At 36.8% G+C, this 19,517-nt stretch overlaps 2 protein-coding genes across 2 annotated transcripts; both read right to left on the bottom strand.

Annotated features, from left to right (window-relative positions):
- Nucleotides 1-8,407: 8,407 nt before the first annotated feature.
- Nucleotides 8,408-11,614, bottom strand: LOC113572446 (EEF1A lysine methyltransferase 3). Its single transcript, XM_027002032.3, is given in 3 exon segments — nucleotides 8,408-10,259; nucleotides 10,369-10,480; nucleotides 11,353-11,614. Coding segments are annotated over 3 exon segments (666 nt in total). The 5' UTR covers nucleotides 11,509-11,614; the 3' UTR covers nucleotides 8,408-9,861.
- A 1,232-nt stretch (nucleotides 11,615-12,846) lies between these two features.
- On the bottom strand, nucleotides 12,847-17,310 carry cyp27b1 (cytochrome P450, family 27, subfamily B, polypeptide 1). The gene is made up of 9 exons (XM_027002041.3): nucleotides 17,057-17,310; nucleotides 16,314-16,504; nucleotides 15,783-15,979; nucleotides 15,027-15,227; nucleotides 14,608-14,771; nucleotides 14,207-14,373; nucleotides 13,926-14,007; nucleotides 13,536-13,733; nucleotides 12,847-13,328 (listed from the first exon to the last, which is right to left on the bottom strand). Exons 1-9 carry the CDS (start codon nucleotides 17,267-17,269, stop codon nucleotides 13,215-13,217), a joined length of 1,527 nt encoding a protein of 508 aa, XP_026857842.2. The 5' UTR covers nucleotides 17,270-17,310; the 3' UTR covers nucleotides 12,847-13,214.
- Between the last annotated feature and the right edge of the window lie 2,207 nt (nucleotides 17,311-19,517).

The raw sequence follows: 19,517 nt of genomic DNA, 5'->3' as shown, positions 1-19,517 counted from the left end.
TTGAGGCATTCTTGCGCCGAGGACATGGCCACGAGATAGGAAGGTTGATGTCGCATCTGAGGAAAGGGCACCTTACGGCCAGTTTGGTTGCTTGATCGTGGTGTGTTTCTGCCCCATTATCTCAGTTAAGTTCAACTTCTTTCTGCTTGTCGTTAGTCTTTATGAAGCCCGTTAAGGCTGCACTTTGAATAAAGAGCATTTTCCTCTAGCAAAAAAAGGTGTTTTCTGGTTCTTCTTTTATGATAATGTATCAATAACAGTAACAGATTTTTTCCACAGAATGAGTCAGTGAACTACAAAGCTACATCAGTGTTTTTTATGCTTACCTTGCCTGAACATTAAAATATAAGTGTAAATTCCTAAAACATTTCTAAAAAATTACTTTATAAGTGTACATTATGAAATACAAAAAGAAAATAAATTGTGTATAAATAAAAATAATAAATCTAAAACCCACATTTAAAGTTTGTACATGAATAAAATGAACAAAATGCATGAATTTAGAATGTTCACTGTCTTTTGCTAATAGCCAGATATCTCTCCTGCCATTGTCACTGTTGAAGTTCACATTTTCTATAGCTAACCCTCAACGTGCTATTTGAGCTCTGTGATGCAACTTTCATGTGAACACTGTCCAACTGTCAGTATTGTTTTTCCTATATCAGTGTTCCAAGTTGTTTTCTAATAATAGCAAAAAACAAGAAGTCTATGCAAAGGTCATTCATGTGATGCCTCTTGGACAGAGGGCACAAGAAACTTAGGTGCTCAAGCCAAAAAGCCAAAAAAATCCAAAGTGATAAATAATGTTACGCTTGGTAAATTTATTCATCTGCTCATCTCTGCTGGTCCCTCCCTCATAATATATCCCTCTTTCTGTCTCTCTTTCAAGTTATCAATCTGTTTCTCAAATACCATGTAGGTGAGATGGTGGAAGGAACTTCTGCTTGCTGTCCAGAGATCAGAGTCAATCGCAGTCTTCAAACGCAGACTGAAGACCCAACTTTTTGTGGAATATTTAAATGACCATTGATTCTGCTCCTATGTTGACTAACATTGGTATTATTGGACTCTAACCTACTGTACTGGCTAGGATGTATTGTATGAGTAAATGACAAAGCACCACTAAGTGGCTCTGGATAAGAGCATCTGTCAAATGCCATAAATGTAAATAGTATTATACATTCTGTATTTCTATATATTACAATATAATTTGTTTAGCTTCATTACAATATATGTTTAATTGTAATGTGTGACTAATTGGTTTTTATACAACAATAATTCTGACCGAGAATCATTCTAATCATGCTGATATTCATGATAACAACACAGGTTTTTCACACCAAAACTGTATCAGCCTGCTGACGCTTTACCAAGTAAAGAAAAGCTTTTTGCACCCCACCCTTAGTTGTTTTGTGCATAATATATAAACCACCTTTTATATTGTTATGCAGACACTTGTTACAGTGGGATAGCAACAAGTTATTTGTTGTGCAAATTTGTTGGAAAGAATAGCCAGTATTAAACATATTTAATATTGCATTTTTTGGGTTCTTTTATTTATTTTGTTTCTTTACCAGATACATAAGAGTCACACTTCCTGCTGACCCTCTTAATCCTCACTCTGTTTCACCTGCTGGCTCTATAGAGTCAATGGACTCATTCATGGACTGCACTTCCCAGAATCCCGTGAGACACCAAAATCTAGGTCTCCATGTATATACCATCCTGTTCCAAGCTGTTGTTTGTGAAGTTTTGTCCATGCATGCTGGGTGTTTTTTTTTAATTAATTAAAAACAAATTTTTATTATCTACCTTTCCTGTGTTTTGAAATGTTTTGTTACTCAACTCTGTCTTTTGTCTTTTCCCTCCTGGTACTGTTTGTCCTTTGGATTGTTTCAGTTTCTAGACCTAGGCTCATTTCCAAACTACATTATTGTTTTCCCTGTTGGTACCATGTGTCTTTTATCTCATTATTGACCTGTGCCAGTGTTTTGACTGCATTTTTGGAATTCCCCATTGTGAATAAATCTATCTTATTCCCTTTTTTACTGCAAGTGTTTGGCTAATTTCTGTATTTTTGTAATAAATTTATTCTGGTTGTGTTTTGATGATCACAACCGAATAAGATTCAGGATAACACACTCCCCCTTGTGTTCCACTGCTGAAGTATCCCTAATCAGCCATGTGTTTCCTTGAATTAATGTCTCTTTTTTACATAATGAAAATGCATAAATACTGACTAACCAGAGAGAACCAGTTATAGTTTTAAAGATTGCCAAAAACAAATCCCTGTAAAGTATACAATCTCTGCTGCCAGCATTTAGGTTAAACCCTAATTTAGGTAACTGAGGGTAGATAAATACGTGGAAAATCCCCAATAAATTTACATGAATGCGCTATGGCTTCAAAATGCAAACAGCATAAATTTATCTATGTGGAGAAATTACTTGTGTATTACTGTAGTACTTAGCTGGAGTTTTACAAGTTTTACATAAGCTGTCATTTCTGTGTAAGCAATTCACCTCCACAGCAAATGATTATATATTTCACAAAGTTATATCCTATCCAGTCTTTAATGAACATTGCTTTACTTGGTTGCTCATTTTTGTCCAATTTGCGGCCCATTGCACATCAACACATGCAGTATTTTAAACACTTTCATAATCACTGCCCTCTGCTGTAACATTACTGGGAGCATTTCCATTCTCCAGTGAAAAGCAATCATAGAGTATTGTTCTGACTATTTACTGATCCAAAAGCAATCATCACTGACCATTCCATTTCACTAGATGCTGTCTCAGTCCTAACACCATCAATCTGCATGTTTTTTTGTTTTTTGTTTTGATTATCTTTTAAAGCCTGGAAGCTTGACAATCTCCTTCTCATGATAAAGCTGCAGGTGAATCCAGCTCTTTTGTTGTGCTTTTAACCTTTCCTTTACTCTAAACAAATTCATTTGATTTCTCATTGTTCTCTTTTTTGTCACTTTCCAAATTCTTCACATTGCCGTCACTCTTTGGAGTCACGAATACCCAGACTGCTGTTTGATAATGTATCATCTTCAGTCTGTCCTATGTCTTTAATTTCATTTCTCTGCTTATGCAGCAAAGCTATCCTCAGTACCATAGCTCCCTCATCTTGTAATGTGATGCTTTCTCTAGTAATGCCATCTAGTACATTTAATGGGCTACTATCATCGTAAGCTGACCTCTCTTCCAGGGCTGATTCCTGTGGTTGTAGATCGGTGTTGTCACTCAAATAAGTCAAATCATTTTCTGTATTTGTGTTTTCTGTTTTTTCCCAAAATTCAGCACCTTATTCCTCCTCCGTTTATGAATCAGAAGTAGTCTGTTTATGAATGCGGTTCACTGTATCCCATAATGATCTCGAATACTGGTTATCCTTGATGTACTGCAGTGATGTGGATGAAGTGGAAGAAGAGATGTCACCATCAATACTGCTCTGAGATGATCTGTCAGGAGGTCTTGAGTGAGTAAGAACTAGATTTAGAGGAGACAAAGGGAATGTGGAGGTTATGCAGCAGGAGAAGGAAGGAAAAAGAAAGAGAAAGAGATGTTGGATTGAAGTCTGTATCTGATTAGGGAGGTAGAGAACTCACCTTGATGTTCAAACTTGGAGATTTGATAAGTCACATTATGCAATTGTACCCATAAAGATGACTCATCCAAATGATGAGGAAGTGACTGACAAACGAACTCTTTTTTACTTATTGTTTGAGGAAAAAAATGGAATTGAGATAACTTTATTACCTTCTTGACCAATCAATTCTCTAGTGTTTTCCACTGAAGTACCATGGAGTGGTGGACAAAGGTTACCCTCCAGGGATTTACTTTCTTGGCCAAATGAATCACTTGCACTTTCTATGTGGCTACCATAGAGGTTTGGGAACAGATTCTATATGATTCTTTAGTGCTCTCCAATGATATGACCTCATGTTGTATAAATGTGTTTACTGCATCTATGAAAGTCAATTTAGGGACTGGAGGTAGAAATTCATTTTGCCACAAAGGTTTGATTTTCCTTTCTTTTTTTGGTTTTCCTTCAGTATTTTAGCTTTTAAGGTTCTAGTATTTTCATATGAACCCACTTCATTTAACTGACTTTGTGATTCATCTAAATGTATTACTTTAGCTTTAGTGGAGCTGTCTGGTTCTTTTGAAGATCTCCATTGGACATTGTTTCTGTCTGAGTAGTTTGAGACAGTTCATCCTTTGTGTTTCCTGTGTTGGTGGAATTCTGAAATATAATTCCAAAAATCTTCTCTACTCTTTCCTTGAGAGATTTGATTTCTCGGATCACCTTGTTTTCATTGTCATTTGATATTTTCCTTGGTTCCTTATTTGTTTCCTTCCTCAAGTCCATAGAAATGTGTTGTAAACATCTGTCCATTAAATCATCACTGTGTTGCTCTGCAATCTCTGTGTGAATTTCCTGTGCATTATTTGAAACAACACTTTTCTCTATTGTGCCTGTTATATTAGAATCTTTGTGGTCATTGTTCTTAAGGTGTTGCTCCATAGAATCAGAAATATAGTCACATGTATCAATTGGATGTTAAAAAACATATTGGACATGTTCCTTTTCAGGAGAAAAGATAAATCCAGTTGACAACACAGGATGCATCTATGATCAATAAACCTTTGCACTTGTCTCTGATCACATTATTACCCACTGTGGATTTCTTTGGTTCTCCATACACTGCTTGTTTATCTCAACCCACATTGCTATTATCCTACCCATTTTCTTTCCTCCAAACACCCTCTGAGCAGTTGGGTTTATTCCATAAGGGAAACTTTACCATGTTTTGGTTGTGTGCTACCACCAAGCTCTTAGTCAGTGTAGTTGCTGTCATGGTTTTAGAGATTACATAAGGATCATTCTTTTTTGCTAGTTAGATCAAGGAAGTTTATTTTTCTGTACCTTATTTTAACTTCTACCAATGAATGTCTTTTTGCAGACCTTCTCTTGGAGCAAGCTCTTGCTCGTAATCTATTAAACTTTGCTCAGCAATCTGTTTTAGACTTTCCCTTGTGTGTCCATTAGTTGCATGATCTACTCTGATGTGCCTTAACAATTCACATTGTTTTTTCTCCCAATACCTCCAGATTCAACTCTGTCTGCTAACTAGTTCTTGAATTTATTTTCTCCCTTTCAACTGACTTTTCTCAAAAAACTGATGTGATTGTAGTCGTTGTGTAGCAGCCTCTTGATACTTTAGTATTGACTGTTGAATGCTGATGGGCTTTGTCAGTATTCTTAAAAGTTGTATGGTTTTGCCAATATTCTGATAAGATATTAAGAAGAGTGATTCATCACTTGATTTTTCTGTATTGCTGTATGGCGGTGGCAGTATATAGCTTGGTGGTTAGCTGAAAGATGAACCTAGGACCATGTTTCCCTTTGAAATATAAGAAATACTGTTTCACTGAGATGTAAGGCCATTGTGATTTCCACATCTCCAGCTGAATCCTCTTTCTGGTGTCAATTTGAAATCCATCATGTTTATATGGTGCTGATATATTTGCTGTTGGCCTTTGATTAACCTCTGTACTCACTAATTTGCTTGTCAGCTGTGATGTCATCTCACTGTCTGGTATGCACTGTACATTTTTGTCTCAAGATATTTCTGCTTGGAAAGACAGTGGTCATAGCGATCTGCCCAAGCCCCATCTCCTGATTACTGTTACTACTTTGCCATGTATTTGCCCAATCATCTGTCAGTATTAGGCCCACTCTTTCTCTCCTTTCTTTATGTCTCTCCATTAAGACTTTCTGTCTTCCTATTTGTAATGTCCCCCTCTGATGACCTGCATATACATTCAGTTACTGGGGTTACAGTTGACTCTCAGCAGTATAATGAGGATGAAGCTATGTTGGTCCAGTTTATAGTCTGTTAAAGTTCTACTGGTTCTGAATCCTGGTTTTGTACAAAGGTTTGGTTCATCCATCCAACTTAGACAGTCAGATTCGGACATTGGCCACTATGCAGAAGGTGTCATGTTAGCATATGTACAAAAGGAAGGAAGAGGAAATTGTATTATTGTATTTTTTTCTTGCACAAAACTAATAAAGTTTACCAAAATTTAATTACTTTTTGCCCCAGATATTATTTTTATCTACTGTTACTGATTTGGAAAAACTCATTTCTTTATACTACATTACCATCTCAAAAGTGAAATTAATTTTAAAATGTTTATTGCATAAACATGTAATTAGGCTTATTGTTCTGGTTACGCTTGTGTCCACATTTGTGCTGTGGTTACTTTTGTGTTCACATTTACAGTGATTTTAACTTTTAATGCATGAGAATCTAATTTATACAGCTGTAAAAAAAAAGCTAGTATAACGTTTGGAGTAAAAAATATTTAACAAACATTTCACACTACATTTTATAGCAATATTTTGAAAAAAATGATTTAAATATTTGAATCCACACTTTTAGGCAATGACCCCAACCAGATTCTTTCTGTAGCTGAGGATCAATCCTGCACTATGATTAGAGGTATTCTCATCCATTTCTTTTGGGGTGTCTTGCATAAAAATCTAAAGCTTCTCCTGTTTGAAACAGTCTAAATGTTATGTTTATTCTTGTCTTGAAAATCTTGTGTTGCAACTGTTTGAGGATTTTAGATCACAGAAAGACACATGGGTATTCTGCTGTAGAATTTCCTGTTAACTTGTAATTTATTGGTCCCTCAATTTCATTTTTTTCCACAGTAATTTCACAAAGAGTTCAACCTTAATCTCATCTGACTACAAACTTTTTTAGCGGTACTGCATGACATCTATGTGAAAGAGGCCAATAAATTCTGGTACAGTTAACCAGCTGACTTCAGAGTATAATGTAAAACTAAGAGATAACTACTTACAAATGACTCAAATATATGGCAGTCCATTAAGTAGGCATGTAGAGTAAATCTGCTTAAAGTGGTCAATTCAGTGTACTATGACAGGTCATAAAGTGATGCACCCATCATGCCTAGTGCCTACCGTAAAAGCCTGTGGGGGCAGTGCTATGATCTGGGATTGCTGCAGTTGGTCAGGTCTAGGTTCAGCAACATTATGTGCCAAAAGAATGAAGTCAGCTTACTGAATATACTGAATGACCAGGTTATTCCATCAATGGATTCATTCTTGCCTGATGGCATGGGTATATAGTAAGATGACAATGCCAGGATTCATTGGGCTCAAATTGTGAAAGAGTGGTTCAGGGAGCATGAGACATCATTTTCACAAATGGATTGGCCACCACAGAGTCCAGAACTGATCCCCACTGAGAATCTTTGGGATGTGCTGGAGAAGACTTTACGCAGTGGTTCAAATCTCCCATCATCAATACAAGACCATGGGGAAAAATTAATGCAACTTTGGACAGAAATAAATGTTGTGGCATTGCAGAAGCTTGTGGAAACGATGCCATGCCGTAATCAAAGCTAAAGGCTGTCTAACGAAATATTAGAGTTTGTGACCTTTTTTTTGGCCAGGCAGTGTATCAGGCTTACTTTTTGCAGATGTTACTTATCATACATCATATAAATTAAACTACACCACAAACCTATAATCTTTTTTTTCAGAAATTATTTACCTTTAAATAGAGTGACCTAATCATGGTGAGTGTCATCCTGTGCAAATTTAATGCCAAGAGGAGTATGTTTTTGAGGTCATCCCAATGTTTCCTGACTCTTCCCCATCCCTTTCTAATTCTTGCTCTTTGTTATCTTTAAAGGCCCATCTGCTTTCACTTCAAGGCAGTAAATCTTATAAAAACACCATTCCAACAAATAACTCTGAGTTTTCTAATTGATTGCTCTCTGTCCTATCCTAAATTAAACAACTCTGTAGGGATACATAATTACAAGAGACAAACATGACACAGCAGTTAGAGGCACAAATACACTTCAGCCCATCTTAAATGTGGAACTCAGCAGGCTTTGAAGGTCTATTATTGCCTCACCAAAGCAAGCCTTAGTGACTACTAAACCATGAGACAATGAGGTTATGGGATTAAAAATTGACAGGCATAGAATAATGACAAATTAAGGAATACAGTACTTGTACTGGAGAAAACAACCAAAACAAGCTTTAGATTCCAGATGTCAGTGGATTCCAATTTAGATTCCAGAATTTTAAATATTTTAACACAATAACAAATAACAATATTTTATTATTTGTCTTCAAAGATGGAAATGAAAATTGTGATCAATTGTTCAGAGATGGAAATTAAAGTTTTGGGGCGATAGTCAAAAGGATTTTAGGAGAACATATGGATAATTTGACATTTTATTACATTCTCATACATAAACTACATTTCACTTCAAGTAAAATCAATAAAATTAGATTAAGAAATAAAGACTGCACTGATTTCCTTAACCAGGTTGAGGTTTATTTTAAATCAACATCATCCAAAATCATCCAGCAGATAATGATATGTTGTAATGTAATTATATGTTGTCAAAAGCATGTCTACATATGAAAATATTGCAGATATCTAAAGACAGACAGTTTAAAACATATCAAGTAAGCTGATTGGCAAATTCTTATTTGTGTTATTTTAAAACTATGTAAAGCTAAATACATATCTACTTAACATGAATTAAACAAATAACATTTACCAAAAGATAAGGATCTGTTGTTGAGTCAGATGGAACCACTGCTAAATGTGAAAACTAGCAAATATCAACTATTAACATGTATTAAATCAATCTATCTTTGAAACATCTCAATGACATGAACAAAAAAGCCTTAATTACAAGGTAATCCAAAACAGAATGATAAAGCTTGTTGCAAACACAAATCAAGAATCAAAAAATTGCAAATCTGAGATGTGGTGGCAATTACTGCCTTCTGCGTCTGAATGTGCCTTTCACCTCACTCATTCTAGCCAATTATATCATAAAATTGAACCAAATTCTAAAATCACCTTTGAAGTAATGGTAGTTTTATACATCCCACTGTGTGTATTTGTGGCTGTTTTCTTCCCTCTTTGCTGATCGTGTTCATTAGGTTTTGCAACTTCAGTCTCCTTTCACCCATTTTGGTTTTGGCTTCCTTGGATTTCGCTCCGTGGACCAGTCCAGGGATGCAGCCATGACTGTGACTCCAAGTATTATTCTGTGTCATCACCATAGGACAATAAAAGTACCCAAAAAATGCTCAGTTATCTAGCCTAAAGCTCACTGGTATTTTGACTCACTGTGTTTGCTGTTTTGTTATGACTCCCTGTGATACTACTTTGCTTGCAGTTCCTTTTTGGTACTTATGCTGAATTTGTAGTTTGTAAATAGTATATAGTAGCACACCAGGAGTAGGGTTCATTGCTGTTTGTGTTGGGAGTGGGCTTTCTATGTGTTTATGTGTAGGAAATCAGGGAAGCATCTTTTTTTGTTGTTTATATTTTTATTTTGGGTAGGTAGGTCAGTGGCTGTAAATATATAGTTAGCAGGAATGTTTGCTGTTTTCAGCACTGGCCAACCCACCGTCATCACTGGTAGTGTTCCCCTTTCCACTTTAATTCACAATACACTGCACCATTTATTTGTGCCTCTGTTCTATTCATTTCACTCCACTTACCACCAGTTTAACCATTTGTACTGTCATTCAGTTAACATTAATACATCCACCAAATACACCTCCATAATCTTTTGGTTCAAAGCCTAGACTCAGTCATAACAAGCTGTGAGTCCACAAAACCACTAAATACTTATAAGCCATTATTACAGAAAATAACTACTTTTTAAACTCTTTATGGGACTACTCATTGACAGCAGTGCATTTCTGGTGTTCATTATTTTTATAAATTTGCTCAATTAAATCCTACAGTCAACAAAACAAGCTCATTTATTATACATCACATATGAGGGCTGCTCTATATATGTTGATATTGTTCTCTGGTTCTCTTTGCACAAGCTCCACCTTGATCTTCTGTGGCAGCCATTTGTCATAGAAGTCCTCAGTGCTGTGTTCCCTGCGCATTTTTGAGGAGAGGTATACTACAGCCCCATTCTTGCACAAGTGTACCAGTGTGTCCAAAAGAAGGGGAAATGTTTCAGGTAAGTAGATAATATCAGTCCCCAATACCAAGTCCCAGTCAGAGGAAAAGTTTTCCTGGTCCTGTCCCCATGACAGCGGCAGCACACTGGGTGCTTCTGAGGGCCACCCAGCTGAAGGAGCATTGACTTCAATATTTCGGACTGCTTGTGGAATAGCAAGAGGAAGATCTGTAATCGTCACACAGGCCCCTAAGTAAGAAACATTTTTTAAACTATACTTATTATTTTCCTCTGTTAAACTAATTCAACAAATATATACTTTAGGTATTTATGACAAAAAATTAATAATAAAATGTACCTAATCTTGCAGCCAGTATGCTAACAAAACCAGTTCCTGCTCCCAACTCAATTATTCATTTTCCACTTAATTCCAGAGATGTTTTCTCAAAGAAATTGCACAAGTGGATTGCCTATGAAAATAAAGACATGGGGTAAAATAAGATTTGTTGCATGACTACTGAAAATAGGAGATAACAAATAACTGATCACAACTTTTGCAGAGACCTAAGATCCTTCTCCTTAGTCTTCCCCTAAACATATCCAATTAACTTTATATTGTCTACTTTTTGTGTTTTTGATACATTTTAATGTGCACACCTGCCTTACATAGTGTGGTGTTTTGGATGTATGACCTCAGTAGAGTTGAGGATTTAAATCCACTCGTTCAAAAACACAATCAATACATCATACTAAATAGTAGTTAGTATAATAACTGCTACATAATTATATTTCTCATACTTCCAGTCTTCTTTAAATTTAGATTGTATTTTCTTTTTTTAGGCAACACATATAATGAACTGTAAAGGCTTCATTGGAACTTTTACATTGACAAGTTGTCGGTAAACAAGGCTTGCCATCAGGTGATGCCCATGCTGTTGTGACTCCGTTGCGCTGTCAGATTTATAAACATCAGCGGCAGCTTGGCCGCACACTGCAAAGTGTTGATATAGTTTTAAGGTGGTGTGGCATCATGAGATCTGAATATGAAATACTGATATGTCCTAAAATGTGCAACTGACAGCATTTTATTTTGAATAATTATAAAACCTCTAGGACGCTTCTAGGAGTCATTGGTACGTTTCAAGTGACCGCTAATTACATTACATGTTTACGTATATTTAGGTATATTTTAGTATATATTTATCACCAATTCTGTCCATCCAGCAGTGAAAATTTCTTCCGGCTATTCTAAACTGTTTTGCACAGTACGTTAAATCTGAATTAAAATGATAGTGCATCCTAATTAGGATTAAAGCTACGAGGGAATCTTATCTGAACTTACAGCGTCCCATACTGAAGCAGCCACCCCAAGACTTGCATTGAACGATTGATTAATTGTAAATTCATGACCAAAAAAATTATAGGTAGAATCCATAGAGAAACTATCTTCAAATAAATCATCTTCAACGGGGAACACGTCACCTAATTCTCCATCCATAATAACCCATAATCAATATGGAATAAAATTATTGCACGCCAATACAGAATAATGAACGCTAAACAAGACAAATGCTTTGTGGTATGTCGTTCTGCCTGGATACGCCGTATTTGGTTTTCTGACGTGGTTGTGTAACTAGGGCGCCACTTGCTGCTTTGTAAAGAGACGTCTGCGCAGCGGAAATGTGCAAATTCGCTGGTTAAGTTAAAAGTCTTAAAATCTGCTCGTTTAACCAGCTACGTTAAGTATCTGTTGCACTACTGCGTATAAGATTTAAAATCTCTTTCTGTCGTGATAAAAGTATCTATTTTTTAGATTTAGATCTATTTATAGACTGAAGGTGCAAGAAAACGAATTGTGAATGAAAGATGGCAATTATTACTGAGCAAGATTCAGGCAGTAAACATTTTATTTTTAATTGATTATAGATTATATTGTCTGCTTACCTTGTTGTAGTAGTGACTGTGTTAACGATTTAATGAGGCAGTGAATTTCATTCCTTATTTCTAATATCGATTGATAGTCAAACAGAGACCACAGGTGTTCATAAAAGTTTAATTTGAGGGAAAATAATGAACAGACTTTATAGATAAAATACATCTATAAACAAAGATCATTGCATTATTTGTCCTATATACACTACAGCCTGAAAGTGTGGAAGCATGCAATGATTCTCAAAATAACTGAGAATAATTAGGCAGACCTTTGCTTTGCAACAGAACAACTCTCTAAAATATTAATATTTTAACAGTAGACAGGAAAGAACAGCAAGATGTAGCAAATAAAATTTGGGTCAGATCCCCACAGTCACCAGTCAAGTTCTCACCAGTCAAGCTGCTTTGGGTTGAACCTAACTGAAACTTCATGTATATATGAATATATATATTTGAAGGTATTTTAATTCTGTCAAATGTTTGGGTGACAAACCTAAGAATTCAATATTTAATCTGGCACACTTGTGAATTAACATGCAAAACAGCAATATACAATATATAATGTATGCAATATATATAGAATATATATTGGATTGTATATATATTGTATGCAATATACAAAGCACATCCTTTGGGAATAAAAACAGTTTTTTTTTTGTTTTTAGCACCAGTATTGAACATGCAAATATAACACCTGTAGGGAGCAGCAAATCATATAATTGCAAAGAGCTCGGGTTCTTTTAAAAAAGCTATTGAAACACTGGACTAAAACTGTAAAATGTTCAAAAATAAATTCTGAATTTAGACCTAACAAAAGCGACATCTACAGTGACAACCTATAACACCCCCCCCCCCTCCAAAACCCCCCCCACAACATATTATCACCATGAGTAACTGAGACAGGATTATCCTTTAGCACCTCTGAGAATCACACTGGTTCACTGGATTTCAGTCTTCCAGTGAATCTCCCCTTCCAGTGGACAAAGACGCACTGCTGTTTGAAGATGACCACTACACTTTTTCTCTGCTTGCACATTTTAAACTAAACAATATAAAAAAACAAATGTACTATGAACAGCATTCTAAATTTGTCCTTGGCCCATTCAAATATGACTGATACATTCAGAGCAGTTGTCAGTAACCCCTGCTACAAGGCCTTTTTGATTCCATCATAGTGGTAGGTTCTCAGTTCCCCTTGTATTTTGAGCTCCACTCTGCTCCAGTGTGCAGAAAGCTCTGTCCGATTCTGTCCTTGTGTGATCAGACTTGAAGTCAGTGCTCAATAAACTGAAGGTTGATTTCCCTCTCTGGAACTAGAAGAGTTCTGGTCATAGGGCTAACAACTCCAGTGTTCGGGCCAGGCTTCACATGGAAGTGGATTAAAATCTGGTAACAAAGAGAAGAAATGCATTTACAGCTAGTGAGATTAGCTAAAAGATTGCATTTGTGTAGCACTAGCACAAGAGAAAATATTGCAAATGCAAACATTCATCTGTCCTCTTGCTGTCATCAAGCATGTTCATATGTCCCATGTCTGATGTGTCGTCACCTCTGTATTCCACATACATACTCTGTAGTTTCACAAGCTCATACCTGACAAAGGGCCAGATAAATCTCCAACTTAGCGATCCTGCTTCCAATACAGCTGCGCTTGCCCACCCCAAAGGGTAGACAGGCATATGGGTGGTGCTTTCTGTCATGGTTCAGCCAGCGCTGGGGCTGGAAGGCATCCGGCTCAGAGAACTGGACAGGATCCCGTGAAGTTGCGTAATTGCAAAGAGTGATGAGGGTCTGCAAAAGGTGGGTAGTACTGTCAAATGTATGGTTCATGTGGACTGTAAGACATGCTTCACTAGTATTGGGTCTTTCTTTCCATAGTAAGGGAATTGCTCTATGTAATTGCTTAAAACTAAAGCTTTGCACACTTATACATACAAAAAAAAAACAAAAAAAAAACAACAACAAAAAACCCCACATGCATACATTTTTAGGTATGATGTAGCCTCCCACTATAATATTTCGGTCTGCAATGACTCTGGCATTGCCTGGAATTGCAGGATACAGCCTGTTTTAAAGAGATCAAGTTGCACATATTACAAATATAGCAAAGCACTGTCTCAAAGTTTCTGCACAGCAATTAATTTTGACTTATTCAGTAAGTGTATTATTCATATGTACAGTTTATGAATAGGAGAGCTGTTTTATTTATTTTTAATTTCATTCTAAAAAGCCAAACATTTTATATAAAAAGCAACATAGCTAACCTGTGGATCTCTTTCACCACAGCCTTTAGTAAGGGCATAGCAGCTACATCGGCTGCTGTTGGAAGTCTGTGATCTTCTAGCACCCTCAGAATCTCAGTCCGAAGTGAAGTTTGGATATCAGGATGTCGAGAGAGTTCATACAGGGACCAGGACAATGTGCTAGAAATCTGGAAAAGAGCCATATAAAATAAAAATTTGGGCCACCTTGCAGTCATATTCTAGGTCCAAACTGTGATTATTTTTTTCAATTTCTTTAAAGGTGATTTCTCACCTGCATTTTCCAGTCATAAACAAGTGATGCTGTTGTATGTCATGCAAAATAAACAAGCCTTGTGCAACTGTCCCAGCATTAAATATTTATAAACCCCAGTTTAGAATTGAAAATAATGGGTTCGCCTTACAGTGTCCACTCCTGCAAGGAGCAGCTCTGTCACATTGCTGTACACAGACTTCATGGGCATTCCAGCCTGGGAAAGGAAATATGTGAGATAACGCCCCTCCACTTCTTCTCCTCGAGCCATTTTGTCTGTTTCTTCTTTAAGACGCTGATCTATATGGCCTTTTGCTTTATTGTTGGAAGAGAGTTTTAAAATGCTAATTTGCACGTTTCAGCATTAAGATTCAATTTGCAGTCATAATATAAGAGCATAGAGTTAAGAAAAGACATTTATGAAGGCATTGTATGTTTTTACTGTGAATTTCAACGACATATTAAAAGTTCACTACAGAGGTGATATCTAACTTTTTGGAAAATAAGGCAAACTAAAATTTCAAACTAGAACATTTAGAATCATAGTTTATTTTATAGGTGCTTACTTACCAAACTGAAACATGTAGTCCCAGCACTGACAAAAGATGCCCCAGGGTTTGGGGAAGAGTCGGTGAAGCCATGTAGGCATCGCCATGGTGAGAAGGGTCATGACAAACATGGTGTTAATTGATTGGATGAAACGCTCAGTCTCCACAGGGATTACTGGTTCTAAGCAGCCAATCCTGGACTCAAACAGCACAGAGGAAATTCCTGATGCCAGAGAGTGGGAGAGACAGAAACATCATCTGACATCATATGAATGAACATATATCTTTACTTCCTGTGTATCTTATTGGGATCAAACGTCTTGGGAATAGATTGAAAGGTTAATAGTTTTAAACAAGGTCAATGTCTGTCTGTCTTTAAATTTGGGATCAATAGTCTGAACATATGATTTCATTTTTTATTCATTTCTTTTAAATATCAGAACAAATTTTGAAATACTTATTTAATGTGCAGTGAAACTAAAAACATACTGTTTCAGAGCACTCTGACCATATCTCATCCCTTTGCTCTAATACTGTTCCTTTTCCTTTAAACACTTCAGGCTGTTTTTAGGAAAGTTGTTACCATAGAATTACCATAGAACAATAAAAAAATCTTTAGCCCAAGATTAGACTTTTCCGTGTGCAGAAACCACATGTGTACAGTGTGGCCACTTTTCACACACACACACACACACACACACACACACACACACACACACACACACACACACACACACACACACACACACACACACACACATATACATATATAAAATACCTTCCAGGCCAAAGCGGTAAAACTCTTCTGCGATGTCAGTGATGACACCATTGGGGTTTTGCTGCTTGCGAAGGCGGAGTTTGGCTATGAGGTCTGTCACCACAGCATTCAGGGTGCCATCATATGCTTCTACTGCTTTTGGTTTCAACATGTGTTTTCCCAGCAAACTACGCACGCCCTGCCATTCTGCTCCCTCACTGCAATAGTACATGGAAGCAAACAGACATACATGGTGAGTAAACTTGTACCTCAACTAAATATTCTTTAAACAGGTGTCTGAATATGGTTAGGTGAGTTCCACATGTATTTCTTGGCTACATATGAATGGAGTGGATGTTTAGGACAACAGCAGCACCAAAAGTACATGGTTTAGGTCCATACAAGTACTTTTACTCATCCTACTGTACTGAGGTCAGTGATCATAAAGGAAGGAACAAAGAAAGTGGCAACAGTATACATGGAACTAGGTAAAAACATACATGAGGTATGCATAAAATATGTATCATCATATCATCCAGAAACTGTACCCACGCAGTCAGGAGTCCAACACCATGTCCTCTGAGCTGTCGATAGTCCTTCCAGGAGGAAAGGTCTGAACGTATGGGGTATTTGCCCTCCTGTCTCAGGACTTCCGCTATAAGTTCTGGATCTGCCACATGAACAGTTAGGATGGGTCCAAAACTGGCCTTCCAGATGGGACCATACTGTTTACGGCCCTCCATCTTTGAAATGAGTCAAGATATAAAGTTATTACAAAGAAAAGTGATAAAAAGGTAGTAAGCAGATTATATAGTTCAGCTCTTCTTATAATAACTGCATGCATTTTCACACAAATTTTTATTTACAAGCCCTTCATGTGTAAGCCTGCCCTGTGGACAACTTATTTATGTTACTTACATTATGATGGAGATAAATATTGCATGGGATTTCATGCCAAACTTCAGGGCTTGATTGATAATTGACCATTTTTCAACAGAAAAGTTCTCAATGCAGTCTACATATATAATCTGGTCAGGCTACCAACACAAAGCATAGTTAATACAGAATAGTAACTATGTCCTAGGACCTTGTTACAAAATATTTGTTTGAATTTAGATTTTTTTTTTAACAGTAAGCATTTCCCACAGTTTTAAGAACAAAAATCCATATTATTTTTTCATGTGGATTATTTGTTCACATATTTGTAGTTTATTGCAAACCTTTGAAGTGTAGACATCAAATCACGATATATCCTTGTACGGACATAAATGTTGGTTACTGTCTGGTTTGCTCACGTGTAATTCATGTAGGCGAGACAATCCTCGTTTGGCAAAAAGATCCCAAATGAATCCGAGTGCCGACGGTCCTGGCATCTCCTCGAGTGTTTTCACCTTTCGCACATCCCTCTGTGAGCAAGTCTCGCTGATGCTGTCAGCCCACTTCTCTATACATTTAATCAAAGGTAATGCACTCCTCCCGGAGACTTTCAAAGCTTGCTGCAGCATCATTAATGTAAGCTTTACAGACTACAACTCTCAATCTTGTATAGAGCGAACTCATCTTCTGCAGAGCCGAAGACTGTATTTATAATGCACTGTTAATGCGTCTTCCGATTGCGCAAGATACAGGAAGCTTGCCATAACTTGACCAATGTTAGCCCAAAGACATTCAGGACTGTCCCACCCCCTGGTCTGAGTGATAAGAAGGGGTTTGGTCTCTTTGGAGGGGTGTGTCCAATCAGAAAAGAAAACTTTCGGCAAACCCAAACCTGGGTGCACGTGGGATGTTGCTACTGCTCTTCATACGATATAATGGAAATCTATACATAACAAATGCAGGAAGAATTAGAATACCACTGACAACAATGAGCCTATCTTATTAACTGGGGTTGATTTAGGTGTGCAAAACTAAGGCTTCTGTTTCACGTTAAAATCAAGTACGATCAAGAAGACAACAAATAACACTGGTAATTCGATACATCGGAACTATATGTCTTTAAAAAATCAATAAACTGATATGTCACGATATAGGCTAACTTTATCAACTCAAAATGTAATGTGCCAGTTGTACAGTTAAAAACCCTTATCTTTAAATACGCTTACGTAGGCAAGTCCAGTGTAGCCCGCAGCACGTTCAATTTAAGGTACGTTAAGCCTAAAATATGTAGACTGATAGCATATTTTGAAATGCTATGTCATGATAGCATTTAATTTGTAATTTATGTCAAAACACTGCCTGCCTTTACTTGCTTGGAATTAAAAAAGAACCATTGCATCAATCAGTGGATTGTTGTAGAGTCCTTACTGTGTATTGGGAGATCCTGAACAGTTTTAACTGAAACTGGCGTGTAGCCAAGAGGACATATGTACGCAGTGAAGAAATATGACCAGTACCGAGAACTCTTGTCTAGGTTAATCTTTGTCCACGAGTTCGGTCTTTCACTCTCTCTGGATGGTAAAGTGCTGTGGGTATTAGCATGGCTTTCATGATAAAGGCTGGTGTATCGGTTTATGCCTAATCTAAGAATTTATGAACAGAGTTACTGACCACATTAAAACCACATTAACCACAACAAGCCTTCCTTTCCTCAGTTGCCACAGTTGCAGTGCAAGGAGATGTGAGATAAGATCCTGGTGTGATTCGATGTGAATGAAGATCCACACCATTAAATAAATCATCTTACTTCAGCTAACAAAGTTATTTACACTTTAATTTTTAGTCTATAGTGCCAGATTCTTTAACTCACAGACTGGAGTTGAAATAATCTTGTAGGTTAAAGTCCATTTCTTTAACCCTCACTAATTTATAAACAGGGTGACATGTAGAGAAGGGTGCTAAAGTCAGTTCCAGAATCACTTGACTATCCTTGATTCACCTAGTAACAGATACTGCGAAGCCAATATCAATGTTTAAAGAATAAGACACCATTATAAAAATTATGACTGATAAGAAGACAATAACAATCCATTAATTAAGTTACAAAGTAAGGCTACTCTTTCCAATAAATACTTTTTAGTGTTGCTAATAAGGCATTAATGATCTATGAAGTCATTGATAATTGGTCAATGGTCAGTACTTTTCATTCACTGTTATGCTAGAAATTTTAATTGTATTTGTAAATTATCATGCAAAAATATGAAATAGCTGTAACCAAAACCAATCTTGCAATTTCATTTCTGCAGTTTTGCCATTTTTGGCAGCATGCACCTACAATTTGTTTACTTCCTTAACTAAAAATAATTCATTCTCATGCAAAGCTTTTGAACACTAGTCACATAATACTGTGTAGATATATAGAAATCTAGAGCTCCCAAAAACCTAGAATTTGAGAATGAATATGGGTCAAGGCCACAGTGAATATATCTGGTATAAAGCTTGCCAAAACCTGTGTCCTTCATTTTAGAAACGTGCTACAAGACACTAGCACAGACAGTGTTGACTCCACTTGAACCATTGGGATAAAGTGAGCCTGTAAATGATTCACATCTTTCTCTGAAGTGATTGGACTAGCAACCTGAATAATGGAATAAATTCATGTAATCCTTAATTTGCTCAAAGGTAGCACAATTCATGGTGGAGTGATTCTGAGTTTGGGACACTGGGGTTGGGGGTGAAGAGCTGTGGGTGAGTGAGGAAGAGATAGCTTGCAATGATGTTTCTTAAATAGTGGCTCTGGTCCACTAAAATTCTGGCCACATGCAGAGTGTGCAAAAGTTCAGGGATTCAGCTTGCCTGTGGAAGGTGTGTAGAGAGAAT

This window comes from Electrophorus electricus, chromosome 22 (genome assembly GCF_041902795.1).
Source record: "Electrophorus electricus isolate QZ-2024a chromosome 22, ASM4190279v1, whole genome shotgun sequence".
Taxonomy (NCBI): domain Eukaryota; kingdom Metazoa; phylum Chordata; class Actinopteri; order Gymnotiformes; family Gymnotidae; genus Electrophorus; species Electrophorus electricus.
This window is presented reverse-complemented; position numbering and strand designations above follow the sequence as displayed.

Coding starts and splice junctions, on each gene's coding strand:
- cyp27b1 (XM_027002041.3), bottom strand. CDS start 17,269: ATGATGCTGCAGCAAGCTTTGAAAGTCTCCGGGAGGAGTGCATTACCT. Junction 14,772..15,026: donor GGACTACATGTTTCAGTTTG/GTAAGTAAGCAC, acceptor CCAACAATAAAG/CAAAAGGCCATATAGATCAG. Junction 13,329..13,535: donor TTTATCTGGCCCTTTGTCAG/GTATGAGCTTGT, acceptor CTTTGTTACCAG/ATTTTAATCCACTTCCATGT.